The sequence below is a fragment of the Amyelois transitella genome, chromosome 30 (genome assembly GCF_032362555.1).
Source record: "Amyelois transitella isolate CPQ chromosome 30, ilAmyTran1.1, whole genome shotgun sequence".
In the NCBI taxonomy this organism is placed as follows: Eukaryota; Metazoa; Arthropoda; class Insecta; order Lepidoptera; family Pyralidae; genus Amyelois; species Amyelois transitella.
The window spans coordinates 3,293,845-3,321,511 of record NC_083533.1 but is presented as its reverse complement, the minus strand read 5'-3'; the positions used below and the strand labels follow the sequence as shown (position 1 = coordinate 3,321,511).

The 27,667-nt window shown below is 36.8% G+C and overlaps 3 protein-coding genes across 6 annotated transcripts in view; 2 read left to right on the top strand and 1 right to left on the bottom strand.

Annotated features, from left to right (window-relative positions):
• Nucleotides 1–1,883, top strand: part of LOC106130997 (fatty acyl-CoA reductase wat) — a 29,394-nt gene extending 27,511 nt beyond the window's left edge. Inside the window, exons 13-14 of the mRNA XM_013329962.2 lie at nucleotides 71–198; nucleotides 685–1,883. Coding sequence (XP_013185416.2) covers nucleotides 71–198; nucleotides 685–772 — 216 coding nt within the window. The 3' untranslated portion in view covers nucleotides 773–1,883. The remainder of the gene's footprint in view (nucleotides 1–70; nucleotides 199–684) is intronic.
• Nucleotides 1,884–3,013: 1,130 nt separating this feature from the next.
• LOC106130990 (vacuolar protein sorting-associated protein 37A) lies at nucleotides 3,014–8,568 on the top strand. Of its 2 annotated transcripts, none has more exons than XM_013329952.2 (4): nucleotides 3,014–3,174; nucleotides 3,304–3,782; nucleotides 5,601–5,907; nucleotides 7,860–8,568. In XM_013329952.2, the coding sequence occupies exons 2-4, from the start codon at nucleotides 3,321–3,323 to the stop codon at nucleotides 7,982–7,984; spliced, it is 894 nt and encodes a 297-aa protein (XP_013185406.1). In that variant the 5' UTR covers nucleotides 3,014–3,174; nucleotides 3,304–3,320; the 3' UTR covers nucleotides 7,985–8,568. The 2 variants fall into 2 exon arrangements, with proteins under 2 accessions (XP_013185406.1, XP_013185407.1); XM_013329953.2 differs by having other exon boundaries at nucleotides 3,017–3,099.
• A 4,752-nt stretch (nucleotides 8,569–13,320) lies between these two features.
• Nucleotides 13,321–27,667, bottom strand: part of LOC106131030 (P protein) — a 50,218-nt gene continuing 35,871 nt past the window's right edge. For all 3 annotated transcript variants that reach the window (XM_060952942.1, XM_060952944.1, XM_060952943.1), the window contains exons 11-19: nucleotides 27,441–27,579; nucleotides 26,578–26,713; nucleotides 25,440–25,537; nucleotides 24,761–24,862; nucleotides 23,119–23,212; nucleotides 22,034–22,176; nucleotides 16,927–17,037; nucleotides 15,864–16,011; nucleotides 13,321–15,432 (exon numbers count right to left, since the gene is read on the bottom strand). In XM_060952942.1, the coding sequence (XP_060808925.1) occupies nucleotides 15,254–15,432; nucleotides 15,864–16,011; nucleotides 16,927–17,037; nucleotides 22,034–22,176; nucleotides 23,119–23,212; nucleotides 24,761–24,862; nucleotides 25,440–25,537; nucleotides 26,578–26,713; nucleotides 27,441–27,579 (1,150 nt within the window). In that variant the 3' untranslated portion in view covers nucleotides 13,321–15,253. The remainder of the gene's footprint in view (nucleotides 15,433–15,863; nucleotides 16,012–16,926; nucleotides 17,038–22,033; nucleotides 22,177–23,118; nucleotides 23,213–24,760; nucleotides 24,863–25,439; nucleotides 25,538–26,577; nucleotides 26,714–27,440; nucleotides 27,580–27,667) is intronic.

The window sequence follows — 27,667 nt, the reverse complement described above, 5'->3', positions numbered from 1 at the left end:
AACCGTATAAATATTATTCCTAGCCATGCGAGTTTAAGTATAACTATAATTTTTCTATAATTTCCCTCAGATATTCCCGTTTAGCATGAGAGAGGTGAATTGGGAGGAGTTCTTTGAAGAATACGTAGTTGGATTGAGGCGGTATTTGTTTAAGGAAAGCGATGACATGCTACCACAAGCCAAGATGAAGTGGAAAAGGTAAGATTATTATCAGTCATTACAACTTTTAAGTAAAAGGCGACTAGGTGATGGGCTAATAAACTTGGGATTCTTCTTGTAAGCGATAGGCTAAGCAACCTGTCACTTTATGAATCTCAATTCCATTATTAAGCCATACAGCTCTGTGCGTGGCCTTTAGTTCCTCTCAAGACTGTTGGCTCTGCCTACCCCAAATAGGATATATATGTGATAATATGTATATATGTATTACCACTTTCATAAGTTTAAGTTATATAAAATGTACCTGTGCAGAAGTCAAATTTTTTAATGGCGCGTAAATATTTGAACTTCAGCCAATCAGAGCGCGCCATCTGGCGTTCGTATGTCACAGCCACTTTATTCGGACAATATGAGGTATTATTTTGAAGAGTTATCGAGATCTGAGATTTCGACGAGCAGACTTTAATTTAGTTAGTTATTTTTTTTTGTAATATATATTTAATAAATCTTTATTTCTCTTTCCAGATTGTACTATCTACATCAGATAGTGAAAATAATTTTCTGCGTCCTTGCAATTTATATTCTGTGGTCGGTGTTCTTGCGTCTATGGTAGAAGTGTACATTTTTATTGTAAATATTATGGTTACTAAGTCAATTTAGTTATGGTCGGTCAGCGATATTTAATTTTAAGTTTATCTAAACGAACGATGATTCGTTCTTTAGATTTATAAATTTTGTACTAACTTACAGAAAAACATTTTTTTACTGAAAATCGACATATTATGTACAAATTGTTTTAAAGAGTAAAAATTATTCGACATACACGAGATATTATGGCGGACTAAAATCCTGAGTTTTATTTTCAAAATACCGGCCAGGTAGGTATTTTATTGTAAAAGTTAGTTGATTCCAGAAACTAACTTATTTAAACAGTTTCGCATATTTCAATTAGGTGAGTAGTTACCTTATAATGTAACAAACCAAATATTTTGTACCATTATTTATGTTTAAACATAAATAAATTAAAAATAATATTCCATTAGTTACATATCGTAAATAAGATAGACACGCGCCTCCATATAAATTTTTGAGCTAGATAATATGATTCTGAGGTCGTAATTATTATTGAGGAGGTTGCACAAATAAACGAATGTTCAAATTATATTTACCTAAGTAAAATTGCTCAATTCTTTTAATACACACCAAATTTATGTAAAATAATGTTTTATTATAATAAATGAACTGGATAAAAATATACGGTTTGACTATACTTTGAGCTATGTGCCTATGAAAAAAGTGTTCAGTTTATTATAAAAAAAAAAAACTTAACTTCGAGAAAAGGATGGTACGGCCGTGCCGCTTTTTTTGCTCGACTGGCGGGCGCACTGCCGTGCCCCCAGATAAATATTTAAGAAGGTCAGTGTCTTCTTTATGAAATGAATTAAAATATTTATGCTTTTTTTACATACTATTTTCAAGACTGTTGAACAAATATATTCTTTGCATTGTTTATTTTTTATATACATATACCAAATGGTGTTATGAATTTCGGCACATAGATTCGAGATAAAATAAATTGTCCACGCTATTGGTCGCTAACTGAATTTTTGTCGTGGTCACAGACCGGACTAGAATGTCAGTCTATCGGTGCTTGAAAATATGGTTAAACCGTCACATTTCAAGATCTAACCAAAATGGTATTTAAGTATTGGTATCTATTTGTTTAACATTGTATATTTTAATAAATGAGTTAACTGTGTACTTGAGGTGTATTTTTAATTACCTCCCTCTCATTATACCTATCTCAAATATTTCATTCGAGATGACGATTCGACTTCCGTCTCATCCGTGTGACCTCGGTGTCCTTTATAGAGGAATCCTACCTAATAGATACTATAGATGAAAATGCCTATTCCCTTAGTCGCCTTTTATATCATCCTGAAAATTTAAGTAAATATGTATCTCCAACATAAAAAAAAACCTGTAGAGGTAGTCGCCTCCCTGATTTGTCTACCAAGTGAGGGATAAAGATTAAAGAATTGATATTAAGAACTTTGTAAGTATATATTTACATACGTGTTGGGCCTCTTTATTAAATTAATTGGCATAATCATCAATTCGCATAAAGATTATCATAACGTTTGCCATGTGAAAATTTATGCAAAACAATAATTATGCCAAAAACATTATGCAAATCGACGAGGAAAAAATATTAAAGTTATTAAATATCTATATATGTCGGCTGTAGGCAGTTATTTCCGGTCTAGTTTTATTTTATTGGTTGCAGAGATGCGACATAGAAAACTTGTAGTACGGGTAGACAGAGCCAACAGACTTAAAAAAATTGAAAGACCACTTTCAGTTCATCATTAAGCCAAATTAAAAGGAACTTCCTTCAACGACATCCATGAGAACGATAATGGAGTGCTCCTTTTCTGAAGTCCCGGGGAGTTTTATTGTGACCACACGTCACAATAAAATGCCTGCACCCTCATGAAATGGTACCCTGGGCCCTGTAGTAACACATACAGCTAAGGTAAGCTGTGTGACACGAATGATACAGAGGTTCAAAAAGATTTCAATTTTGTAAAATAATTACGGCTACAGCTACACGCCCGACCGGCCACACTGATGTATTTTGACTGATTTTTGTGTTCATTTACCTAGGAACCGGCCGAGTATATACATAGTCTATTTTTGTTTCATTTTCCTTTCAAGCTCAATCAACATGGCCATTCTCTATTCTATTCTCTAACTATGATGCGTACATCGGTTTGAAAAAAAAAAATCTAATTTCTGACAAATAACATAATGTTGACATTGACAGTCGAATCGAAATGACAATGACATCGTCATCTTATCACACAGCAAAACAAAACAAAAAATTGCTGAGATGTGGTATTGATTGGATTGTATATATTGATCGTCTTCTTTTTTATGGTAAATGCTTTTCTTTAGATATTTAAACCATTTCGAATTCAAGATTAATCATACCACTCTTATTGTTGTTAAGGGGTAAGTATCTATATAAATTAACTCTTCTACACTACGTTTTCGTACCGTTTACATGCTTAATATTTTGGTCCTATTTTGTTATACATGCACAGATTTTCCTCGAAAATAAATAACAAATAACGTTTTCAGCATCAAATATACCAAAAATGCTCCAACGCACATATTACAACGAGCAAGACATGAGGAAACGACAAATTGACACGCTAAAGATTTTTAATGATAACGTTATAGAAATCGATGAAAATACCGAATATCGAGTAGAATTTGTTGTTGACGGGAAGAACATGAGTTTGAACGTGATGTTAAGCCCCGAATTCCCTACTGAGAAACCTTCAATATTTGTCAGTCCAGCTTTTCCTCATCCCTGGATTTCCGAGAACAATGCTCAGGTCGTTGGTGCTCCAGGACTGATAAATTTCACCCAGCATTCAGACTTGGGTCGGGTTGTTCAGGCCATAATAAGAGAATTTCAAAGAACTTTGCCTAATTTGGATGATAAGAGTGATGCGAGTACTCAGTCTTTTACGAGTCAGTCACTTACGTTTCCTGAGTTGAGTGAACTGACCGTGGACGAGTTGCAGGAGATATTGGAGAATCCAGATTTACAGGTATTTATTACTTTTTTTAAAAGTACATTGTAAGTTTTTTTTTTATGGTTTTATGAAAGTAATTACAAAACGAGATGTGCCCTATATCTTTTACAAGTTCTTTCAGTGAAAAAATTACATTTATTTGAATACTTCACCTACATTTGTTTGTATACTCTATGTTGCACATACAAACAAATCAAAATATTTATTTCTATATATTAACCGATTCATTGCGGATGGCACGCCTGCCGTGCCATTACTTTCTTTTACGTGTGGCGTAGGGCGCGGGAGCCGTGTCATTTTTAAATCGATGATAACTCCTTCAAATTAGGTTTTAGGGAGATCTACCCAGAACAAAATTGTCGCTATTTTTCATCTAAATCAAGGTCGTAGCCTTCGTTTCTGGTAATTGTATGATTTTATTAAAAGCAGGTGTAACCAACCTTTTCAGATGCTTAAAATTGCAATTTAATAATACCTAGGCTACATTTATCTATACAGAAGTTATCATGCTTGTAATTTTGTGAATTTGGATGTTTGTTCTCAATCACGCTGAAACGGCTGAACTGATTTGGATGAAATTCTGAACGGGAATAGTACAATCAACTTAAGCTTAGACAATGTATAAATTTGAACGCGGGCGAATTGCGGGAAAAAAGCTAGTATTTTTAATAAATATATACCTATTAAGTACTAAATCAAACTTGACAGTTTATCATTACGTAGTGTAAATAAGTTGAAATTTCTTGTGAGCAAAACCAAAACAATAATTACAGAACTAACTTAAAACCTCATTTAGTCAAGCCCACATTCCTATAAAACTATTCAAACCATTAGGACTTAAAAATAAGTTCAAAAGGTTTTGCACACCTTCATTAGAAATGTCACTTACCTTCCATTTTCAAAAATACACTTGTTATGCCACTTATAATCACTTGAAACAACGTTTCTGTATGTTCGCGTTAGATTTCGAATGTCAACTAAAAGTATGTAAGCCTAAAACATGTAAAAACTGGTTGAAATACTGTATTCTTTTCCACATGGCTGAAGACACAGGAGGCGTGTCATGTAATCGTATGGCGCTTGACCCGGCAGCCGTGTCACATAGTTTTTGTTGAACGCCATTAGTAAAAGTTTGCAAAATTAGGCATCGCAATGAATCGGTTAATACCTTCATATTAAATAAATATATATGGGACAAATTACACATATTGAGTTAGCCTTGAAGTAAGTTCGAAACTTGTTACTAGATACTAACCCAATGATATTATATTATAATAAATACTTATAATAAACATGTTAGATCCAGACCAATTAGGTAAAGTTTGTTTCTCATCATGCTCTGGCCAGGATTTAAACCCAGGACCTGCAGTATATATCAATAATAGAAAAGAACTGCCATACGCAACCTTGTACCATGTATTTAAAAGAAATCTTAAGCCTAATAATAGTTTACATATTTGTATGCAAAATGAAAATATTTGTAAAAAATTGGAAATAATAAATCCTCATATTGTACATTTCTTTATACATATGGTCACGTCTATGTCACTTGCGGGGCAGGCAGAGCCAACCGACTTGGAAAGACTGATCGGCCACGTTCAGCTATTTGGCTTAATGATAGAATTGAGATCCAAATAGTGACACGTTGCTAGCCCATCACCTAAAAAAAGAATCCCAACTTTGTAAGCCTAATCCTTAGTCACCTTTAACGACATCCATGGGAAAGAGATGAGTGATCCTATTCTTTTTTGTATTGGTGCCGGGAACCACACAGCACTACAATACTTACTACACTTCTTTATTTGTAGTAAATATTTTAATACATTTCAACAGGACAAATTAATAGAAAACAGTCCACAACTAGTCGAACTAGAAATGGAAACTGAAGAACTGATGAACAGCATCGAACGCATTGCGCAAGACAACATAGCTAAGCAACGGTCGCTTGATGATCTGAAGACTGAACTGATAGATCGTATCTCCACCATCGTTCAGATGAAGATGGAGTACGAGGAGTTGAACAGGAAGCATCAGAGGTTAGCTGAGATGTACGATCCACACCGTATCAGGGATTGCTTGAAAGTGGCAGCGATGCAAGCGGATGAGGATGCCGAGGGGGTGGCCGAGCAGTTTTTGTTGGGTGAGTATTTTTTTCTCTAGTTGCTGGAATCCCAACTAATATGATAAACTAGCTGTGCCCGCGACTTTGTCCGCGTGGAATATTGGAATAGTCTTTGAAGCCCTTGGGGATGAATATTTTTTTTCACATATTCCATTATTACTTCGCTCCTAATATTTGCAGCGTGATGTTATAAAGCCTTCCTTGATAAATGGTCTATTCAACACAAAAATATTTTTTCAATTCGAACCTGTAAATCCTGAGATTGGCGCGTTCAAACATACAAACAAATTCTTCAGCCTTATAATATTAGTATAGATGCGAAAGTAAGCGGGCTAGTGCCGTGTGGTTCCCAGCACAAATACACAAAAAAAGAATAGGACCACTCCATCTCTTAAACATGTCTGTCGTAAAAGGCGACTAAGTGATTTAGGCTTATAAATTTGGGATTCTTTTTTTGGGCGATTGGCTATCAACCTGTTACTATTTGAATCCCAATTGTATCATTAAGCCAAACAGCTGAATGCTATAATAATAGGGGAAGACGGAGAAAGAGATAGATGGATGGCGTAAAGGATAGTATGAGGAGAGAGGGAGTGACCAGTGAGATGGCAATTGACAGAAGTAATTGGAGAAAACTAACATACTGTGCCGACCCCGCGTAGAAAGTGGGAGAAGGTAACGACGAAGAAGAAGTTGTGCTTTTCACAATCTCGCCTCCCGCTTAGATAGATTAGATAGATACATACATATGGTCACGTCTATATCCCATGTGGGGTAGACAGAGCCAACAGTCTTGAAGACGTATATGGCCACATTCAGCTATTTGACTTAATGATAGAATTGAGATTCAAATAGTGACAGGTTGCTAGCCCATTGCCTAAAAGAAGAATCCCAAGTTTATAAGCCTATCCCTTAGTCGCCTTTTACGACATCCATGGGAAAGAGATGGAGTGGTCCTATTCTTTTTCGTAGGTGCCGGGAACCACACGGCACCACACGCAAGATAGATAGATAATAGTTTTATTCACTATCGCAATACATTTGTTGGACACATACGTAATTAACAGTAAAAAACAATGTGAATGTGCAATGTGCATGACCAATGTGCAACCACAAACAGTGATGGACAGTGGAAAAGGTCCTGACTCAGCTTAGGTATTCTTCTTTTCGGCAAATACCAATCTTCACTTAAAACAAAAAATCCAGCGACCTCAATAATTTATTTTACCGCTACCCCACTAACATGAAAGAATATATATACAAAGAAATCAGACATATACACTTATAGGTAAACACATATCTATATCCCTTGCGGGCTAGACAGAGCTAACAGTCTCGAAAAGCCCAATAGGCCACGTTCAGCTGTTTGGCTTATCTAATTCTAGAATTTAGATTCAACCAGTGACAGGTTGCTAATCTGATGTTACAATGATTCGTAACGTCTGAGTCAATCAGTCGCTCAGTAAAGAAAGATTTTCATATAAATTGTATATTTATGCATTCATACGTACATACATACGCCTATATCCCTTGCGGGGTAGACAGAGCCAACAGTCTTAAAAAGACTGATGGGCCACGTTCAGCTGTTTGGCTTAATGATAGAATTGAGATTCAAATAGTGGCAGGTTGCTAGCTTGTCGCCTAAAAGAAGAATCCCAAGTTTATAAGCCTATCCCTTAGTCGCCTTCTACGACATCCATGAGGAATAGATGGAGTGGCCCTATTCTTTTTTCTAATGGTGCCGGGAACCACACGACACTTGTTTATTTATTACTAGCGACCCGCCCCGGCTTCGCACGGGTGCAAAATTATAAATGTTATTATACATAAAAACCTTCCTCTTGAATCACTCTACCTGTTACAAAAAACCGCATCAAAATCCGTTGCGTAAGTTTAAAGATTTAAGCATACAGACAAACAGACTAAAATAGCGACTTTGTTTTATACTATGTAGTGATTATTCATCACAGGTAACATACCAGTGGAAACTTTCATAGTGAAGTTTGCTGAGAAGCGAGCTATAGGCCAAGCGAGGAGAGCCAGGGAGGAGAGGCTAGCGCACCAGCTCGCCCAACTGGACAGGGCGACTACTTAAATATACAGACATACATACATAAAATCACGCCTCTTTCCCGGAAGGGTAGGCAGTGACTACCTCTTTCCAATTGCCACGATCTTTGCACACTTCCTTCTCTTAATTTATATATATATATATATATATATAGGTATATAAATTAAGAGAAGAGAATATATATGTATATATATATATAGTGATGTGTGGTTCCCGGCATCCCAATAATAAAAAAAAAGAAGAGAAAAGAGAAAAATTTTTTTTTTCTTTTCTTACCTTGATGAATGATGTATCAGTTGTTTGTTACCTCACAGATTGTTAAGGTCAAGTAAAGGAGAGTAATTCAAAATGGTCTAATCTTCGGGAAGAAGTATTATTAGTTAAACTAATTTATTCATATCTTCCAGTGTAATAATACTTAAATGTTTTATTGTTAGTATTTGTATGTGCAATAAGTTATTTCAATTAAAATGATGTTCATAAGTGTTTTTAATTTTTTGTATAAGGCGCCATATATGATTGTATTGATTTTGATAAGAAATTTACCAATATTACCAATTTTTTTTAGGCATAATTATCGTTTAATGTAATAAAAAAGTTATGTGGTCTATGGTTCTGCAAAAATTCATTTGTCAGCTTGGTATATCCACACTCACACAAATGTTTGACGGCCTCTGTGGCGCAGCGGTAGTACGCTTGTCTGTGACACCGGTGGTCCCGGGTTCGAATCCCGGTCTGGGCGTGATGAGAAACGAACTCTCTCTGATTGGGTATTGGATGTTTATCTATCGTTTTTATTATAAAATATAGTATCGTTGAGTTAGTATCTCGTAACACAAGTTTCGAACTTACTTCGAGGCTAACTCAATCTGTGTAATTTGTCCCGTATGTATTAATTTTTTTTATTTATATTAATACATACCTAAGTGCACTTTTTGTGATGAGAAAAAAAAAAAGTGAAATTTGCGTTATGACACGTGACCTGGACCCTTGCAGCCGTTTAATATACAATATATATATTCTAATATATTTCGACGGTTGAAAGGCTAATTGTGTCAAGCGACATTTTTTGCGATATTGAGTTATATACATATTTGGAATCAGCGAATTTTTCTCCATCGTTTGGGCTCACTCTCATATTTTTCTGAGCATTTTTTTGGCGCTTGACACAACCGCAAAAAAGGGTCTCATTTTGGCGGTCATTGATCTAAACGACAAAGATTTGGGTAAATTTGTGGATCTGCCACTTAAACCTTTTTGACTTTTATCATAATTTTTGTGTCAAGGCGTATGGATTACATTGCATCATACTATTTTGAAAATCAGAGGCGATTGCGTCAATTTGCCTTTTCGCTTTTTATAGGATATGGTCGCTTGACCCATTTTGATTTCCAAGATAATATTGAAGTACGTCGCTTAGCCGTTTTTGTTTTCCATTGCCCCACATACGCATGTCGTTTGACACATTTTGTTGCACGATGTAGGTAGTTATCGTGTTGTGTGCGCTATCGAGGCATGTTTCGCTCGCGCTCGCGCGCGTCTTCGGCGTCAGTCAAACGCCGGCGGTTAACGAAGTTGTACATACATACATACATAAAATCACGCCTCTTTCCCGGAGAGGTAGGCAGAGACTACCTCTTTCCACTTGTCACGATCTCTGCATACTTCCTTCGCTTCATCCACATTCATAACTCTCTTCATGCATGCTCCTTTATTTTCTATTTCTGTAACTACATCTTCTTTCAAATCACAACATTTCCTTACCACGCTGTTCCTTATCCGGTCACTCAATTTCACACCCATCATACTCCTTAACGCTCTCATTTCCACTGCTTTTATTCTGCTTTCGTGCTTCTTTTGCCATACTCAACTTTCACTCCCATACATTAATGTCGGAACCAACACGCCCCTATGCACAGCCAGTCGAGCCTTTTTGGATAGTTTCTGACTGCTCATAAAGGCATGCAAAGCTCCATTCACCATGTTCCCTGCGTTCACTCTCCTTTCAATATCACTAACACACTTGCCATCTGATGTAAACTTTGATCCTAGATATACAAACTCTTTCACTTGCTCAACTTTTTCTCCTCCAATCAAAATATTACATGCTGTCATTTCTTTCTACATACATACATACATTAAAGCACGCCTCTTTCCCGGAGGGGTAAGCAGAGACTACCTGTTTCCACTTGCCACGATCTCTGCATACTTCCTTCGCTTCATCCACATTCATAACTCTCTTCATGCATGCTCGGGGGTTTCGGGTACTTTTGACCTGACCCTTTACCAGGACGTCCTTAATTTGATCAAGATACGTTCGTCTAGGTCTCCCCCTCCGACCTTTCCCTCCACACTCTCCTTGTATATCTGCTTAGTCAACCTGTTTTCATTCATCCTCTCCACATGACCAAACCATCTCAACATACCCTTTTCTATTCCTGTCAATACTTCTTCTTTCACATCACAACATTCCCTTATCACGCTGTTCCTTATCCGGTCACTCAATTTCACACCCATCATACTCCTTAACGCTCTCATTTCCACTGCATTTATTCTGCTTTCGTGCTTCTTTTGCCATACCCAACTTTCACTCCCAAACATTAATGTCGGGACCAACACGTCCCTATGCACAGCCAGCCGAGCCTTTTTGGATAGTTTCTGACTGCTCATAAAGGCATGCAAAGCTCCATTCACCATGTTCCCCGCGTTCACTCTCCTTTCAATATCACTATTGCACTTGCCATCTGATGTAAACTTTAATCCTAGATATACAAACTCTTTCACTTGCTCAACTTTTTCTCCTCCAATCAAAATATTACATGCTGTCATTTCTTTCTCCATTTCAAAAACCAGTGTTTTAGTTTTACTTACGTTCCCTCTCATTCCGTTCTCTTTTAAAGCTTCATGCATACAGATTACCATCTGCTGTAACTCCTCCGCTGATGACGCCAGTATAACCTGATCGTCGGCGTAGAGCAGACATTTGACGAGTAACTCATTCATCCTTAATCCACTTTCAGACTCTTTGTTTGAACAGTTCCGGTGACGCAACACATCCTTGCCTAACGCCTTTCTCAATCTTAAACCACTCAGTGTGCGCTCCGTTTATCCTGACGCAAGCACTCGAATCCTCATATAAGGATTTCTTTTTTGTTTTATTTAAAAATAACCGTTATTTAATTCCTAAAAAAACATTGTATTGATGACAAGAACCTAAAGTCATGATCACCTTTCTATTGGCATGTCGTTTGTTTCAATTTTCTTTTTGTATTATTTTGTCTTTTAAACTGAAATATCAATTTAGTGTTGAAAATTACATGGCATTTAAATCATTTTCAATTATTTTGTATTACATGGGATGGGCACTTGAACCATTTTGCTGTCCAGTTATTTGTTCACTTCAAGCATTTGACTCATTTTGCTGTCAAGTTATTTGTTCATTTCAAGCATTTAACTCATTTTGCTTTTCCCTGGAAAAGTGTCATTTTGATGTAAGCGCCATAAAATTACTGAAATATTGCTTAATAGTAACAGAAATAATGGTTTTACGTACGTTTTAACCTTATAAATATACTGTATTAATTTTATCAAAATCGGTCAAGCCATTTTTTAACAGCGAATTTTTTTCCAAAAATTAAAACTTTAAACCGCTTTTTCTCAGCTTTCACAAAATGGCGCTTACCACAATTAGCCTTTCAACCGTCGATTTAATATCGGCGATAGTTTAAGCGCGCGATAAACTATCGCTCTCCCGTTTTACGTCATAATAAACGACAAAGTCACGTCTATATCCCTTGCGGATAAGACAGAGCCAGCAGTATTGAAAGACCGATAAGCCACATTCAGCTTTATGGCTTTATGATGGAATTGAGATTTAAATAGTGACAGATAGCTAGCCGATCGCTCACAAGGAGAATCCTAAGTTTTTAAGCTTAATTAAGAGTAAAAAAAGTGTTAAAATATATTTTTATTTAAAAAATAAACACACACTAACAGTTCATATATTTGTGATGACAATATTTCTACCTAAATTACGTATACACAATTACAAAATACTGACTTTCAGACATTTTGATCACCTAATTTTGATAATTTTATGTCAATATACATACATACCTACATACATAATGGTCACGTCTATATCCCTTGCGGGGTAGATAGCTAAAAGACTGAATGACCACGTTCAGCTTATTGGCTTAATGATAGAATTGAGATTTAAATAGTGACAGGTTGCTAGCCCATCGCCTAAAAAGAATCCCAAGTTTGAAAGCCTATCCCTTAGCCGCCTTTAACGACATCCATGGGAAAGAGATGGAGTGGTCCTATTCTTTTTTGTATTGATGCCAGGATCCACACGGCACTATATTTATGTCAATACCTATCACACTCTTTATAATGGCATACCACAAAACACTACGCAATCAAAGACAATCAACATAACCGGGACTAACACCAAAATCCAATATTTCACTACTAATTCCTTTCGGGCACCTATTTTTACACATCTACGTAACTTAAGTACAGTTCAATTAGAATACAATGTCTTTTCACACGCTACAAAATATAATTAACTTACGTATGCACTTTTAAAGTTAAAATATATTTGTTTAGTATAACTAAGAAGGTATAAAAATGTTAAAAAAAATTGTATTAGTAAAATTGTTTTTGTCATTTCGTTTGTATAATTAGACAGGTAAGTATATTTTGTTTATAATTTGCTATCAAATTCATACAAAAATTTACGTCTATCTCATTTCAAACTAGCTTCTTGGCTATCAAAATAATGATTAGAATCTTGCGAAAGTTTAATTTATAGTAGGTACCTAGCAAGCTTCTATGAAATAAAATATACTATACTAGTTATAAATTCTAAAGAGAACGCAATCATGATTTGCTTGCAAAAAAAAATCTGAAGAAATAAGAAGTCATCTAACTGTTTATGTAATTTAACTGAAAACCTTTTTATTGTGATTCAAAGTCGAAATAAATCCTTCGAGAAGATATCGGATCATTGAGAAATTATGCTAAACTTGCCGACTTCGAGTGAGTCGCTCGTTTCAAAATAAGCGCTCGTGCGTTGATAAGTCCACGCTAGTTTTTTTTTAATAATCACAAATAACGTTATATTTAGAAAACGTCCTACTCATTTAACTATCTAATTGTAAATAATAAAATATACAACCACCTTTACGAATCAAATTAATTACTCTGTCCATATTTTATTCTTTAATCATAATTTTTTATAATCAAATTTTTATACAAAGTTTTCATAGCTACTTATATAAATCACAATTTTCGATATATTTATTTTTATCACAAAATAACAAATAACAAAATATTCTATAGGTAAATGCATAATATTTTTCATAACGTCTTTTCAGTATTTTAATATCTACTTACTAACAGGTTTCATGGGTTTTTAAACCCTACCTAAAAAAGAGTTCTCAGTTAATTGTATACAAATTTATATTTCTTTTCCAACACTAGATTTGCTTTCCCGCCTTTTTCGACATGTTACGAGCGCAAAATAGAAAAAGTGAACCTATTGCTATACCTGTGCATAATCTGTGCCCGCTAACCTTAAGAAAATAACAAACCAAATATGAGGAGTCTCAAAATAAAAACATAACTAATGAACAAGATTATTACTATCCAAAGGTTGGCTGGAAGAGAATTCATGTGAAGATCTTGTATTATTTTCAAGTATTAATATACAGTGCTTTAAAAAAAATCTTTCTATTTATCAATATTTTTGAGTTATTGTAAATATTGCGAGGCGTTGGTACTGCCTACCCCGCAAAGAATAAAGTCATGATTATATGTATGTAGGACTTGGTACCTAACATATTTTAATAAGGTGAATATGACTTATCTTCTAAAGATAGTATACTAGAGGCCGCCCGCGACTTCGTCCGCATGGAAACCCTATCAATCCCGCGGGAACTTCGGGATAAAAAATTGCCTATATGTTATTCTGGGTCTTCAACTACCCACATACCAAATTTCATCGTAATCGGTTTAGTAGTTTGTGCGTGAAAGAGTAACAAACATCCATACTGACATCCTGACATACAAACTTTTGCATTTATAATATTAGTAGGATAGTCTTCTAAAGGGGTAGACATAAGGAAGTTAAAATGTGTTATCAACTCCTCAGTAAGGAGATTACACATTATGATTAAGTTCACGGAGGGGTAGGCAGAAACTACATCTTACCATTTAACACGGGCCCTGCATACCTACCTATTTCGCTTCATTTCACACATTTATTTTATCAAAAATTCAAACAAGCTCTTCGGCTTTGGGTACTCTTGACGTGACTTATGTACGACTATTTACCCGATTTTATAAAGGTATGTTCTTACATCTAGGTGTTTCATCCAAAGTTTTCATCTACACTAAGAAAGCGATCAAGATATAATTAAAAAAACATGCTCACTGAGTGATTGACTCACACATCATTTGAAATGTCCAGTTTATTTATTTGTAATTAAATTTAAACAATCTTGATATGTCTTTTTGTTGAAAAATCAATTAGGTATGAAGTTTATCTAGTTGTGTAGCGATGATTCGGCTCGACCGCCACAAAGGGAAGATCTTCCGCCAAGCTAAGTGTTATGCCTGGGGAACCGCGCGACAGACGATGTTGTGTCGGAGGTTGTATATGCTCCAAGCCGTGAAATCTTTGCTTGCGCGATTTAGAATCTCGCTGCTATTGGCTGAGCGCGTCACATTGTTCGCTTTGATTGGCTGATGGCGTGTGACGTTAGTGATGTCGCCACATAATTATGTCATTATTAACTTTTGCTACGATTTAAAAAATAGTTCAAGATCAACTCAGCTAATGATCTGTTTCCTTTGCGTCTCACTTAACAATGGCCGCCACATATCGATGTTTTTTTTTTTATTAACAGTACTTTATTTGAGAAAAGTATTTTTCGACAATAAGACGTATCATAATTGTTTACCTTTATTTCAGTGCCTAAAGAAATGGACAAATATAGGTAGCATTGCCGAACTATTGATATTTTAATCGGATATTTGACAATCGATAGTTGTTCTTGGAAATTACTCAACTATCGAAATACTTATAGTCTATGGACAACTGTCTATGGATAGTCTATTGACAGTCTATACATAGACTGTCTATAGATATTCTACTTAGATTATCTATAGATAGATGATCGATCGGCAACAATAACCATAGATTCCTGATATGGTCTAGCGGTGCACTATGAGAGAATTCCCCAGGAATTCCCGCGGGATTTTACGCTTTATGTACTTACGTCTAGTCTAGTGCCAAGTACAAACACAATGACATAATAACAGATAAGCCGTGGCAACTAATAGGTTTCCTATCATGACTGGAAATCCGATCTTGAGGAACTGCATGAAGGTGAACCGGTAGCCGTGCTGTTCGGCCACTCCTGCGCAGACCACGTTTGCGCTTGCGCCGATTAGTGTGCCGTTCCCTGGCGGAAGGAAATAAAGTTATTTAAGACGACTACATCAGCTAATTGAGACTTTTATAATGCGTCGTGTAGACGATTCACTGCATTTATTATTCGGAAAAAAATACTTACATGTCATTCTAGGGGACATATAGTATGAATCTATATCTACTAATATTATAAAGCTGTAGAGTTTGTTTGAACGCGCTAATCTAAGGAACCACTGGTTCGAATTGAAAAATTCTCTTTGTGTTGAATAGACCATTTATCGAGGAAGGCTTTATGCTATACATATTACATCACGCTGCAACTATAAGGAGCTAAGAAATAAAGGAAAATGTGAAAAAAAAATTCAATCCCTTTAATGATGCCCAAAATAACTCTCCACGCGGACGGAGTCGCGGGCACAGCTAATTAATGAATATGTAGAACTACTTGTATGTTTGTCTTACCTCCAAGACAAGCCCCAAAACTCAACGCCCAAGCCAACGGCGCTAGAGGCAGCGCTAACCCACCAGGGTCTGCGAGGGCGACTGTCACTCTGATCATCATTGTCGTTAGAGGAATGTTGTCTACGAAGGCTGATGTCAGGCCGGATACCTGAAAAAATTCGCGGGAATTATACTCGAAATAACTTTTTTCATCGCTGCATTGTAAATTATAACAAATTTTTCTCAGACATAGACATATTTTCCTGTTCTCTGTTGTCCACTAAAAACAAAGTGTGTACAAAATTTATCTTGAAACAGATTTCTTAATATTGTTTTCGGTTTTATTTTTTATTTTTATACTCTTTACGATTTTTGTGTAATGCTAATTGTATGCATGCATCCCGTTACATACTTTTAATTTAAATAACACAAAGTTCGTTAACACGCGTAGTTTTAAGTTATTATAATTCATATAATATTTACTTAATCGGCACTGTTTGGTCTATAATACTGTATACTGTTCTATAAGATATTTTATTTTGTACTTATGACTGTTTGTGCCAAAATAAATGAAAAAAAAAAAAAAAAAAAAAAAAAAAAAATTATAATTTATATGTGTAAGTGTAAGTGTGAATGGTGTAAGTTCAAGGGTTAGCGTGTAAGCAATTTTAATTGGGTAAGTAAGTGTAAATGTAGGTGTAAATGTGTAGTTTAAGTGTGTAAGTGTAAGTATATAGGTGTAAATGTGTAGTTTAAGTGTGTAAGTAAGTGTAAATGTAGTTCAAGTGTTAATGTGTAAATTTAAGTGCGAAAGGGTAAGTGCGTTGTGTAACTTTGTGTAACAACTTGTCACACCCAATCCAGGTCCGTATTCAGTATAATGATGATAAATGAATTAATGACGATGAATGAATAATAAACAATGAATGAAAATTAATGAATAAATGTTGATTAATGAATAATAATGAATAAATGATGATGAATGAATAATAATGAATAAATGATGATGAATGAATAATAATAAATAAATGATGATGAATGAATGAATGATGATGAATTGAATGAAAACAAATACAGAACTAACCCATAACATGAGGACGATAGCGACAGCCAGCCGTGACTCTTCACCGACTTGCAAAATGAGGGATTCTGTTATTTTCCCGATCCACGCAATGAGACCCAGTTTTGACAGCACCTTTAAAGGTTTTAAATATAAATCATTTCGTAAGTAAACCTACCTACTAACATTAACTACTATTGACCAATCCCGGCTTCTCACGGGTAGCACTTATAGATATAAACCTTCGAAAATAGTCATGAGCATGTACCTATATTACATTATATACGGTCACGTCTATATCCCTTGCGGGGTAGACAGAGCCAACGGTCTTGAAAAGACTGAATGGCCACGTTCAGCTATTTAGCTTAATTTTTAAGCTTTAAGAAGGCTTTTTAATGCTTTAAGATTCAATTAGCTGAAAGTAGCTGTAGAATAACTAACCATTTCTCAGTAAATATGGCTTTATTCAATAAAATTATACAGTATGACTTTGAACATGTGACAGAACTGTAATGTTCGTTTTATGATAAAAGGTGTCAAAGCTAATGTGGAGGTTGCATATCACCACATTCTCCCCAGGTTTTAAGAAAGATCGTAATCTTGAAGATGAGACGGTGGACGTCGGTCTCTAGTAGAACGTCGCAGTTCAGGGTTTTGTGTTGTAGTAGCATCTGTAGTCAAATTAACTGGTTCCTGTTCTTCAGTTGTTGTCTCTTCGTTTGACTCTGCTGAATCCCAATTAGATGAATCAGAATCAGCCTCCTCAGTATCAGACGAAGTACCCATTGGGGCTAAGTGCCTGTTTGAAACTACTAATTCTCGTCCATTCTGTAATCTTATGTGTGAATGAAGGTTGTTAGCTTCTAATAATTGTACTTCTTCTACAAGAGGATCATATTTACTTCTCCTCACCGGGGTTCGATATAAAGCTTTATCTGCTTCTGTGAGCCAAGATGGCATTGATTGTCCATTAGAAGAACGTCGTGAATGATTAAACATACGTTCATGGGGCGTACATCCAGTAGCTGTGCATAGAAGTGAGCGGATAGCATGAAGTGACTTCTCAAGGACAGTTTCCCATTGAGTAATAGGCAAATTAATTGATTTTAAGGTAAGTTGTATAGTTTTCCAAATGATTCCATTATATCTCTCGGTCTGACCATTGCCTTGGGGATTATATGGTGTAGTGTAGCTTGTAGCTATGCCTAATCCGTGCAGAAAGGTTTTAAGTTCGGCTGATATAAATGCGGTACCTCTATCCGAGTGAACGTAAGATGGCAAGCCAAAAATGGCAAATAATTCAGAAAGTTTCTTTTACACAGTTGATGAACTTACATCTGCACACGGGAAAGCGAAAGGAAATCTAGAAAACTCATCCACCACAGTAAGTATATAACGATTTCTTGTATTATCGCATGGCAATGGTCCCTTGAAATCAATAGAGATTCTTTCAAAAGGTGATGTTGCTTTGATTAATGTGCCCTGGGTTCTAATAAATCGTGGTTTTATTTCAGCACATACATTGCATGATGACGTCATACGTCTGACATCCTCAACTGAGAATGGTAAATTTTTTGATCTGATCCAGTGTACCATTCTAGTTATACCGGGATGACACAGATTATTATGCAACTCGAGAAGCTTAGCATTGTCTACTGTTGTTAATGCTGTTACATTTGCTCTTGAAAGGGCATCGGCCACAATGTTATCCTTGCCCGGGCGATATGAGATCTCAAAATCGTAATTTGAAAGTTCTAAGCGCCAACGTTGAATTTTATCATTCTTAATCTTAGAATCATGTTTCTGATCGAACATGAAAGCTACCGATTTTTGATCTGTGATAAGTTGGAAAGTTTTTCCTATAAGAAATTGGCGCCACTTTTTTATACTTTCAACTATAGCAGTTGCTTCTTTCTCTATCGCCGAATGATTTCGTTCATGATTGTTTAAAGTTCTTGAAAAGAATGCTACAGGTCGCCCGTCTTGAGTGAGCGCTGCAGCGATAGCATAATCAGATGCATCAGTTTCAATGATGAGTTGTAGCTTAGGATCAATGACTTTAATAGCTGATTTTGCTATTTCCTTTTTAAGTGTGTTAAATGCTTGTATCGATTCAGGTGATAGTGGGAAAGTCTCTGTTCGAGCAAGAAATTTTATTTTATCTGAGAATTTTGGAATCCATTTTGAATAGTGTGCAAAAATACCCATAGTCCTGCGTAGTGAGGCTGTGTTGTTCGGAATTGGTAAATCCAAAAGAGGGCGTAGACGCTCTGGGTCTGGTTTGATGATGCTATTGCAAATATTATATCCTAAAAGATTTATCTCAGTTTTTGAGAATTCGCACTTCTGTAAGTTTAATGTCAAATTGTAACGAGTGACGACTTCTTGGAATAAGCGTAATTTTGCATCGTGATCCGCTTGATCGTGTCCACATATTGTAATATCATCCAAATAAGCATAAACACTCTGTAAGTTTTCTTTTTGTATGATTGAATTGATTGCTCGCTGAAAGGCTGGCACGCCATTGGTGACGCCGAATGGAATGCGTCGGAATTGATAAAGATTTCCACAAGCTTCGAATGCTGTATATGGTTTTTCATTTTCCAATATAGGAATTTGATGATAAGCGCTGCGTAAATCAATTTTGCTGAAAATTTTATGTTTCGCTACTTTAGCAATCAGTTCGTCCATTGAAGGCAAAGGATAAGCATCTAGTTGAGTAAATCTATTAATTGTACGTGAGTAATCAATTACCATTCTCTTTTTATGGTTTTCGTTAGCTGTCACAAGAACTTGAGCTCGCCAAGGCGATCTGCTCGGTTCGATAATATTATTTTCCTGTAATTTCTTTATTTCTTCAGCAATAAACTGAGAATCTGCTTCAGAATGCTTTCTAGATTTTACTGCGATTGGTTTAATATTAGGCATTAAATTAGTGAACAGGCTTACTGGTTCGATATTTGCTTCATTCAAAGCACACAATTTGAGTGTAGGTTTGGAGCCACCAAATTGCATTTCTAGAGCTTTGTGTCCCTGTAGGACATCGTGTCCGAGTATAATATCAGCACAAAGTCCATCCATAATCATTAGTTTAGTCATGATGTTTTGTTTTTGTAATGTTATTTTAACTGAACAAATTCCGTTTACCTGTGTGCATAGATTGTGTGTAGCCATTGTGATCTTTTGGTTGCATGGAGAAATGTTCAGCTTACACAAATCCACAAGGCGTCGGTCGATAAAGCTTGCTGTACTTCCTGTATCAATTAACGCTCTAGCTGTAATAGTATCATTAACTAGTACAGGTATCGTAGCTCTTTTCAGATCTGCTGCAGATGATATACAAGAGAAAGTATGTGCTTGATTGTCGTAATTATCTTCTAATTGCTCAGTTGCTGATATTTGGTTAGTTCTTTTGCTAAGACACACCTTAGAAAAGTGTCCTTTCTTGCCACATCCAGTGCATATAGTGTTGAAAGCTGGACACATAGACCGCTGCTGATGTCTTTGTTTTCCACAAAAATAGCACGGTTCGTGTTTAGTTACGTTTCTTGTAGCATTTGATGTGGATGTATTTGGAGAAGGTCTATTAATAGTTTGATTTACTATTGGAGTTTGTTGATAGTTGTATTCTGTATTTTGAATTTGTGCCATTTCTAAGGATCGTGCTTGTTGGTATGCTGCATCAAGAGTGAGTGTATAGTTCTCAAGTAGTCTTTGACGTATAGATGAAGACGATAGCCCTGCGATAAAGGCGTCTCGTATGTATTCACTCTCATTTTGTTCCGCAGTTACTGACTGGAAGTTACATTTCTTTGATAACAGTTTTAACGATTGAATGTATTGATCAACTGTCTCTCCTGACTTCTGTTTTCTTTGAGACAGTTGATACCTTGAGTAAACATTATTAACAGGTTTGATAAATAGCGCATCTAGTCTCTCTATAGCTAAGAGATAATCTTTTGTATCTTTGACATGAGTATAAAGGAGTGGAGATAAAAAGTTTACTAATAATTGATACTTGCAGTCGTTATTTACGGTATTTCCTTTATTTTCAATTGCATGTGTGAAATTATTGAATGTTTGTTTCCAATGAATCCATTCGCAAGATTTGTCCGAGTTTGTTGTCGGGTTTGCTTCGAATCGTTCTGGTTTCAGATACTTATCCATGATTATTTATTTTATTGAATAAATTGTAGAATAACTAACCATTTCTCAGTAAATATGGCTTTATTCAATAAAATTATACAGTATGACTTTGAACATGTGACAGAACTGTAATGTTCGTTTTATGATAAAAGGTGTCAAAGCTAATGTGGAGGTTGCATATCACCACAGTAGCCATTCAGCTTTTTCGGGAGTGTTGGCTCTGTCTACCCCGCAAGGGATATGGACGTGACCGTATGTATGTATGTATATTACATATAATCACGTCTTTATCAACTACGGGGTTGACAGTCTCGAAAAGACTAAAAGGCAACGTTCAACCGTAGGGCTCAATGATAGAATTGAGATTCAATCAGTGACAGGTTGCTAGCTCATCGCCTCAAAAAGAATCCCAAGTTTGTAAGGTTATCCCTTAATGAAACTGTTTCTGAACCAAATGCTGTTAATAGGTACACTCAGGGTCACCTCCCCCCACCGTAACCGTGACGTCACCATGACTATTTTCGAAGTTATGTACATTAGTTTGATAACCAACCGATGCTCTTACGGCGAGGGAAAACATCGCGAGGAAACCTGCACATTCAGGCAACTGGATGTGTAACCGTATGATCCAATACGGGTTAGATTTACCTGCAAAGGTTAAGGAGCTCAGATTAGGAGTCGCTTCGTTTAAAAACCTGACTCACCCAATCCAGGGTCCAAGGTCAAAGGCACACCCCGGGCTCCTCTCCAGAGCGGTGAGGATGCTAGGACTAAAACTATCTACACTACTAATTTTTTTTCATATTTATTATTATATATACCTTCTGTGTCGAGGCTATTGGCTATTTATATTTATTTTGTATAAAATGCATGCCCATACTTATATTAATATTGTTTTCTCAGTAAGTGATTTATCTAAATCTAATAAGAATAAAGTTATTCTAAACCTAAACCTGAAACAACTAGGGAGAAGACTCTGACCTACCTCCATCAGAACGAACAAAGCCGCGAAGAACAGCAGCGTGGACCACTCGACCCTCGCCAGCACTGGCTCCAGGTCCTCCTTCTCCGCCAGCACCAGCAGCAGCAGCGCCCCCAGGAGGGCCGTCCAGCCCAGGGATAGGCGTTCTGAAATTATAAAGATACATACATACATATGATCACGTCTATATCCCTTGCGGGGTAGACAGAGCCAACAGTCTTGTAAAGACTGATAGGCCACGTTCAGCTGTTTGGCTTAATGATAGACCTATACATATATCTATGTATGCATTTTCATTATACATCTACGTATTTGAGTATCTAACTAACATTATAACATACATACTTATATATATCTAATCACGTCTGTATCCCTTGTAGGGTAGACAGAGCCAAGAGTCTAGAAATGACTGAAAAGCCACGTTCATTTGTTTCGCTTACTGATAGAATTGAGATTAAATAGTGACAGGTTGCTAGCCAATCGCCTAAAAGAAGAATCCCAAGTTTATTAGTATCCAAATAGCTGATTGTGGCTTATCAGTCTTTTCTATCAGACTGTTGTCTCTGACAACCGCGCAAGGAATCTAGACGTGACTTTATGTATGCATGTATCAATTAAGTACCTATATATGTAAGAAAGAAAGATCGAAAAGAAAAAGTAATTTATTTGACGTCAACCAATGTTGTTAAACCAAACGTTTTGACAATTATTATCTAAGTGATATGAAGTATCCTATAATAATGAATAAAAATTTTGAATATTGAAATTTTGAATTTGAAAAATCTTATGTATGTAACTAACTAATATAATTTTTCTTTTTTAATATTTAAAGTACATACATACATACATAAAATCACGCCTCTTTCCCGGAGTGGTAGGCAGAGACTACCTCTCCACTTGCCACGATCTCTGCATACTTCCTTCGCTTCATCCACATTCATAACTCTCTTCATGCAAGCTCGGCGGTTTCGGGTACTTTTGACCTGACCCTTTACCAGGACGTCCTTAATTTGATCAAGATACGTTCGTCTAGGTCTTCCCACTCCGACCTTTCCCCCCACACCTCCTCCATATTTAATGTAACTTACGTAATTCTGGGAACGCGTGGAGGAAAAACACGACCACTACGAATGACACGCTCACCGCCGCTTTGATGAGCAGCTGTTTATCCCTGATGCGGTACTGGAACAAAAACATAACTCTTGGGAGCCGCCTCCAATAGATGTCCTCTTTTTTGAAGAAGAAGTGAGGTAAAACATCATTTATTTATTTATTTACGCCAATAAATACAACGGTAGTAGTACACCTCTTAAAGTATTTGGCAAGGAATTCTTATATCTGGTCTCGCGGAAGGATATGGACAAGGAGTACCTTTGATCCGTAACTCGAGCTCTCGTCCAGCGCCGGTATCTTCCACGATCCAAAGGGTAGTTTTTGGGAAACACAAATCACTGCACTTCACAAATTAACCCCGGGGTGCGTAGTTAATAAAGTTTTAGCGTCTGATGAATTTTGAGAATATTCACAACCGATGCAGAGAGCGATGCATTTGCGCGCGGAGAGACGAAATGGCGCGCTTTTTTTAAAATTCTTTTTCGAAATTTGGGAAATGTGTGAGAGTGGGACAGGAATAGGATTGAGTGCGTGAGTGAAAGAGTGCGTGTATGTAGTGTTGCGTTTATAAAAATAATGTTAAAAAATAAATAATTGGCGAAGACAATATCTATACTAATATTATAAAGCTGAAGAGTTTGTTTGTTTGAACGCGCTAATCTCAGGAACTACTGGTTCGAATTGAAAAATTATTTTTGTGTTGAATAGACCATTTATGGAGGAAGGCTTTAGGCTTGTATAACATCACGCTGCGACTATTAGGAGCCAATAAATAATGAAAAATGTGAAATTATTCATCCTTGAGGGCTTTAATGATGCCCAGAATAACTATTCCACGCGGACGAAGTCGCGGGCACAGCTAGTAACAAAATAAAATCTTGACAGTCTTCATTTCAAATAAAAAGAACAAATGACAAGTATTATTATCTTTTCTTTCTTATATATAAAATTCTCGTGTCACAATGTTTGTCTCCGTACCGTAATTTTGCATGCATATTCCGTAGGTCTGAGAATCGGCTGACATCTATTTTTCATACCCCTAAGTTTTAAGGGTTGTCCACCCTTAACATTTTTTTTACTTATATGGCAAAAAGTAGATGTGTAACCATGATCGATCCAATACGGGTTAGGTTCCCCTGCAAAGGTTGCGGAGGTCAGACGGGAGTCGCTTCGTGTGAAAACCTGACTCAGCCAATCCAGGGTCCATGGTCAAAGGCGCACCCCGGGCTCCTCTCCAGAGAGGTGAGGATGCTGGGACTAAAGCCGGGAGGAAGAAGTCCATTACAAGTACATATATACCTACATCTATCTATGTAAATATAAATAAATAAATATATACGGGATAAATTACACAGATTGAGTTAGCCTCGAAGTAAGTTCGAGACTTGTGTTACGAGATACTAACTCAACGATACTATATTTTATAATAAATACTTATTATATAGATAAACATCCAAGACCCAGGTCAATCAGAAAAAGTTCGTTTCTCATCATGCCCTGGCCGGGATTCGAACCCGGGACCTCCGGTGTCACAGACAACCGTATTACCGCTGCGACATAGAGGCCGTTCCGATATTTGTACGAGATTACAATATCCGGCATATAAGTTGAACCTACCTTCTCCTTCATATGCGCAAGAGTGGTACAAAATCTTGGGTCAGATTTCGAAGTTCCCCCGCCTGCTTCCCGTTTGCTCAGGGTAGTATTAAGCCTCTCGACCTATAAAAAAAAAAACAGTTTTGTTGAAGTTTTTTGCACATTCTATTCTAAGTTTGGATAATTGTGAAGTTGACGTTGTTGAAGAAAATGCTGCAGTGCAGTTTGTTACCGCTTCTTCTGCACTGACGCCTCGGAAGCGGCAGTAAACTTAGTTTTAAGTAATTTATTTGACGTCAACCAATGTTGTGAAACTAAAAGTTTTGACAATTATTAAGCGATATGAAGTATCCTAATGAATAAAAATTTTGAATTTGAATTTTGGTGGCGCTAAATTAGCGCGAGCGATGCTGCGGGTAAATGCAAATTATAAATTAACGGTAAAGATGGCGCTAATAAATAATCTAAATTGTAGATGGCGCTAAATTAGCGCGAGCGATGCTGCTTGTAAAAGTTAGTTATAAATTAACGGTAAAGGTGGCGCTAATAAATTATCTAAACTGTATATGGCGCTAAATTAGCGCGAGCGATTTTGCTCGTAAAAGCTAGTTTTGAATATAAATCTATTTCTATTCTTCAGTACCACAAAATTGAGGGTCGAAATAACATGTTTTTCATGATTGTGCGTTGTTATTGGTACCTTTTTCTCCAAAGCCCTTCTGACTAGATCTTCATCTCTCGAATACGATGACAACGAAGCGGCCGCCCTTCTCCAAACGGCTATTTCTTGTCGTAATTCTAGAAATTTCATTATTAATTACTTGAGTTTATCGTAGCGTAGTTATAAATAACTTAAGTATGATTTTTTTTTTAATTTTCAATCTCTCTAGAGCCAATACATACATACATAAAATCACGCCTCTTTCCCGGAGGGGTAGGCAGAGACTACCTCTTTCCACTTGCCACGATCTCTGCATACTTCCTTCGCTTCATCCACATTCATAACTCTCTTGAGCCAATGTTTCGATCAAATCAATTAGGTAAATACAGGAAAGCCGAAAAAGTATTTACATTTATACCTACTTCCTCTTCCTCTTGGCTTTAGTCCTAGCATCCTCACCGCTCTGGAGAGGAGCCCGGGGTGTGCCTTTGACCATGGACCCTGGATTGTGTGAGTCAGGTTTTCACACGAAGCGACTCCCGTCTGACCTCCGCAACCTTTGCAGGGGATCCTAACCCGTATTGGATCATATGGTTACACATCCAGTTGCCTGAATGTGCAGGTTTCCTCGCGATGTTTACCCTCACCGTAAGGGCATCGGTTAGTATGCCACGTGAATTAAGTATAGCTTCATAAAAGAAAAGATTTTGCTAATTCCACGTGAATTATAGATTTTACCCGGATGAAAAGTATCGTATGTCCTACTCCAGACTTTAAATTACACAATACGTAAAATTTCATTAAGATTGGTTCAGTAGATAACGCGAGAAGAGACAACAAACAAACGAACTTTCGTATTTATATTTTCACTAGCTATGCCCGCAACTTCGTCCGCGTGGAATATTTTGTATGATGCCCACAATCATTGAAGCCCTAAAAGATGAATAAATTTCCCCGTTTTTTTTTCACATTTTCCATTATTTCTTTGCTTCTAATAGTTGCAGCGTGATGTTATATAGTCTAAAGCCTTCCTCGATAAATGGTCTATTCAACGCAAAAATAATTTTTCAATTCGGTTAGAATTAGTTCCTCAGATTAGCGCGTTCAAACAAACTTACTCTTCAGCTCTATAATATTAGTATACATTGAAATAGTGACAATTAATTACACCTTTTACCTTGTATATCAATAGGAACGCTATGCCTCAGCTTGTTCATGTCTCTAAATATGAACCTGAGCTGTATGTATGTCTGTATCGACACCAGCAAAATGCCGAGACCCATGTGGACTGTGAACGACGCGAAATTTATATTCTGAAAAGAGAATTAAGAACAACATTATAACAACATACATACATAAATATGCTCACGTCTATATCCCTTGCGGGGTAGACAGAGCCAACAGTCTTGAAAAGACCGAATGGTCACGTTCAGCTATTTGGCTTAATGATAGAATTGAGATTCAAATAGTGACAGGTTGCTAGCCCATCGCCTAAAAAAGAATCCCAAGTTTGTAAGCTTAGTCGCCTTTTACGACATCCACGGGAAAGAGATGGAGTGGTCCTATTCTTTTTTGTATTGGTGCCGGGAACCACACGGCACAGGTTAGTATACTTTAGTACCCGAAACCGCCGAGCTTGCATGAAGTGAGTTATGAATGTGGATGAAGCGAAGGAAGTGTGCTGAGATCGTGGCAAGTGGAAAGAGGTAGTCTCTGCCCACCCCTCCGGGAATGAGGCGTGATTTTATGTATGTATGTTAGTATACTTTGTGTGTGCCGTGTGGCTCCCGGCACCAATACAATAAAGAATAGGACCGCTCCAATTACCATGGATGTCGTAAAAGGCGACTAAGGGATAGGCTTGCAAACTTGGGATTCTTTTTCAGGCGATGGGCCAGCAACCTGTCACTATTTGAATCTCAATTCTATCGTTAAGCCAAATAGCTGAACGTGGCCATTCAGTCTTTTCAAGACTGTTGGCTCTGTCTACCCCGCAAGGGATATAGACGTGACCATATGTATGTATGTATGTATACTCACCTCTCGTAGTATGGCTGGGTGGCTCGCTATGATGACATTAGGGGGATCCCCTACAGGGGTAGCGGCGCCCCCCACGTTACTAAAGATCACCATACACATTAGTATGGGCACAGGGTTCAGTTGCATCACTTCGCATAACCTGAAAGCGATGAATATGTAGGTTAGGTTAGGTTTAAAGAACTTTATTTCCTCATAAAGTATTAACAATTCACTTACTGAGAAACTAA